Here is a 2,460-nt window from a genome sequence, read left to right as displayed (position 1 = left end):
AAAATAGTTTCATTTCCTAAAATTTTACTAGTTTTTATCGTATTACCATATTATATACTCGTAATGTATGCAAGATTTGTATATTATTGTAGTGAGATCAAATAAAATACGGGAATAAATAATAAAACTTATTTATTGTATTACTTAATCATAACATTACATGGAAAAATCACAATAAATAATTTAAACTAAAAATGAATCACTGTGCAAATACACCAAGACAAGTTTTCGTCGACCACAAGGAGTCGTCTTAATGTGGTTGCTATTGTCTAGTACTTTAAACAAAACCTGGTATTTTTTGACTATAAAATTTTACATGCTCTGTGCATTGGCGTGAGCAGAACCATAGCCATTCGATTTGGCGGCGGAATTGGCCACTCTGTACCTAGTGCTCAATCCTTGGGTCCTTGCAGAAGAGTTAGCAGACCCAGAGCCAGAGGTTTGGGCATCAGCCTGTGTTCTGCTGCCAAACGTTAACCCATTTGACCTAATACCGTAGACTGGGCCGGTGTTAGCAGAAGATTTAGCAGATCCATATCCTAAGCCATTGGTCTGAGCTGCAGATTTGGCTGAACCGAATTCTGCACCGTTGACGGCAGCATTGGAGTTGGCGGAACCGTAACCGCTGTTGACAGTGTTGGCGGAGGACATAGCAGAACCCATGGAACCATGGCTGTTAGCCAATGACTGAGCAACGCCATACCCAGTATTTGCGGTAGTTTTGGCAGAAGCGAATCCAACGTTGTTCACATCTACAGATCCGTCGATTGTTCCGAATCCGACACTATGAGATTTCGGATGATAAAGAGTGGTAATAGGATTGTCGTATAGGGTACCAAAGTGCCAGTGGTGACCCTTCTGGTTGGAAGTTTTAGCAGAGGAAATAGCGCTGCCGTACATTCCAATCATATTGGCAGTCGAGGAAGCAGATCCGTAGCTGTTGCCGTATCCTTGAGTCTTGGCAGCAACATTGGATTCACCTCTATCGTTGGCTGAGGAAGCGGCTGATCCATAACCATTGTTGACCTGAGTTTGAGCTTGGGCGTTGGTGGAACCGGATCCTCCTTGAACCTGAGAGGTGGCCGAACTTGAACCGCCCATTGCTTGCGTCCTTGAAGCGGTGTTTGCGGAACCGTAACCAGTGTTGGCATTTGCAGCGGCAGACCCGTAACCAGCAGTGTTTGCATTTGTAGCGGCTGATGCATAGCCGTTGTTTGCATTTGAGGCGGCAGATCCATAACCAGAACCGTAAGTCTTAGCATTGGACATCGTAGCACCAACATTGCCGGCACCACGCTGAGTCTGAGCAGAAGATTGCGCCGTCCCCGTACCCGTCGAGGAGGCAGACGACGAAGAAGAGTCATACCCTCCGTTCATTGAGGCAGACGACTCAGCGATTAATGGACTTACTGGTGCAGGTATTTCATAAGATTCGGCAGGAATTTCAAAATTTTGGTAACCAACCGGGTAGAAGGCCACGTTTTGGGCTTCTGCGACGGCTTTCGCGGATTGATCGAAGACAGGGACAGCAGGCACTTCATAGGTTTCAGCTTGAACGACTGTTTGTGCAGGGTAGGGGTCTGCTATGGATTCTGCGCTGCCGTATGCTTGGGAGACTCCGCCGTTGCTGCTCGCGGTTCCTGATGCTTGGCTGCGAATAGGTGATAAGCCCAAATTGCTGGCGTATGCATGGCCAATGGAGAAGCTGCGTCCATCGCGGAACAAAACGCCTGTAGAAACAATAACAATTCATGAGTAATAGTACAATAAACATAAATACTTTAAACGTTTTTGTCATGTGACAGTTAGATAAAGACAAGAATAGTTACGATAAAGTTCAATAATTTTTATGAGAAACTGCACTTTTTTAAAGCATTTTTAAACCCAGAATAGAACTTTAGTCTGGATAAATTAAAAATAAACAACAGTGACATAATAATTAACTAATGCAATCACGCTCGCAAAATGTACTCTTATTTATACCATATGATTAACTCACCTTTTAGAAGGAAGGGGTTAGCATGGCACACTGCGAAAATCGCAACAGCGATCGCGAGTTTTACAGCCATTGTATTAGTAAGTGTTGATAATGAGAGGACACGGTTGAATGAATGTAGAGAGAGCATTTCTCCGCGTTATATACTACCGCATCGCGTGCCACCTCTCTGTCCGCGAATCGGCACCGGTGACCCAAAAGCCATGAACTTCGCCTAGAAAAGTTACCTGATGGACTGTTGTAAATCTCGACGGGTTACGGTAGATTAATGGGTGACATCTGACCTGAGATTTTGGCAAACAAAATTGATTAGCGCTCTTGACGCAAGTACCACTGTGTTGTTAATAACGAGTACTATAAACTTGTTTTGTAATAGTTAACTAAACCAGTTCTGGCTAACCGCACTAGATCACTGACCCCAGGTTTATACTCATTGCTTCCGGATGTTTAATTGGAGTGTCTGC

At 44.2% G+C, this 2,460-nt stretch overlaps 1 protein-coding gene across 1 annotated transcript; it reads right to left on the bottom strand.

The window, feature by feature from the left end:
- Window positions 1–184: 184 nt before the first annotated feature.
- On the bottom strand, window positions 185–2,094 carry LOC113230334 (hornerin-like). The gene is made up of 2 exons (XM_026464222.1): window positions 2,000–2,094; window positions 185–1,730 (listed from the first exon to the last, which is right to left on the bottom strand). Exons 1-2 carry the CDS (start codon window positions 2,067–2,069, stop codon window positions 313–315), a joined length of 1,488 nt encoding a protein of 495 aa, XP_026320007.1. The 5' UTR covers window positions 2,070–2,094; the 3' UTR covers window positions 185–312.
- Between the last annotated feature and the right edge of the window lie 366 nt (window positions 2,095–2,460).

Source organism: Hyposmocoma kahamanoa, unplaced genomic scaffold (genome assembly GCF_003589595.1).
Source record: "Hyposmocoma kahamanoa isolate Upper Pololo Valley unplaced genomic scaffold, ASM358959v1 63, whole genome shotgun sequence".
Taxonomy (NCBI): Eukaryota; Metazoa; Arthropoda; class Insecta; order Lepidoptera; family Cosmopterigidae; genus Hyposmocoma; species Hyposmocoma kahamanoa.
Note: the sequence above shows the minus strand (reverse complement) of the source record. Positions and strands in the feature narration are given on the sequence as shown.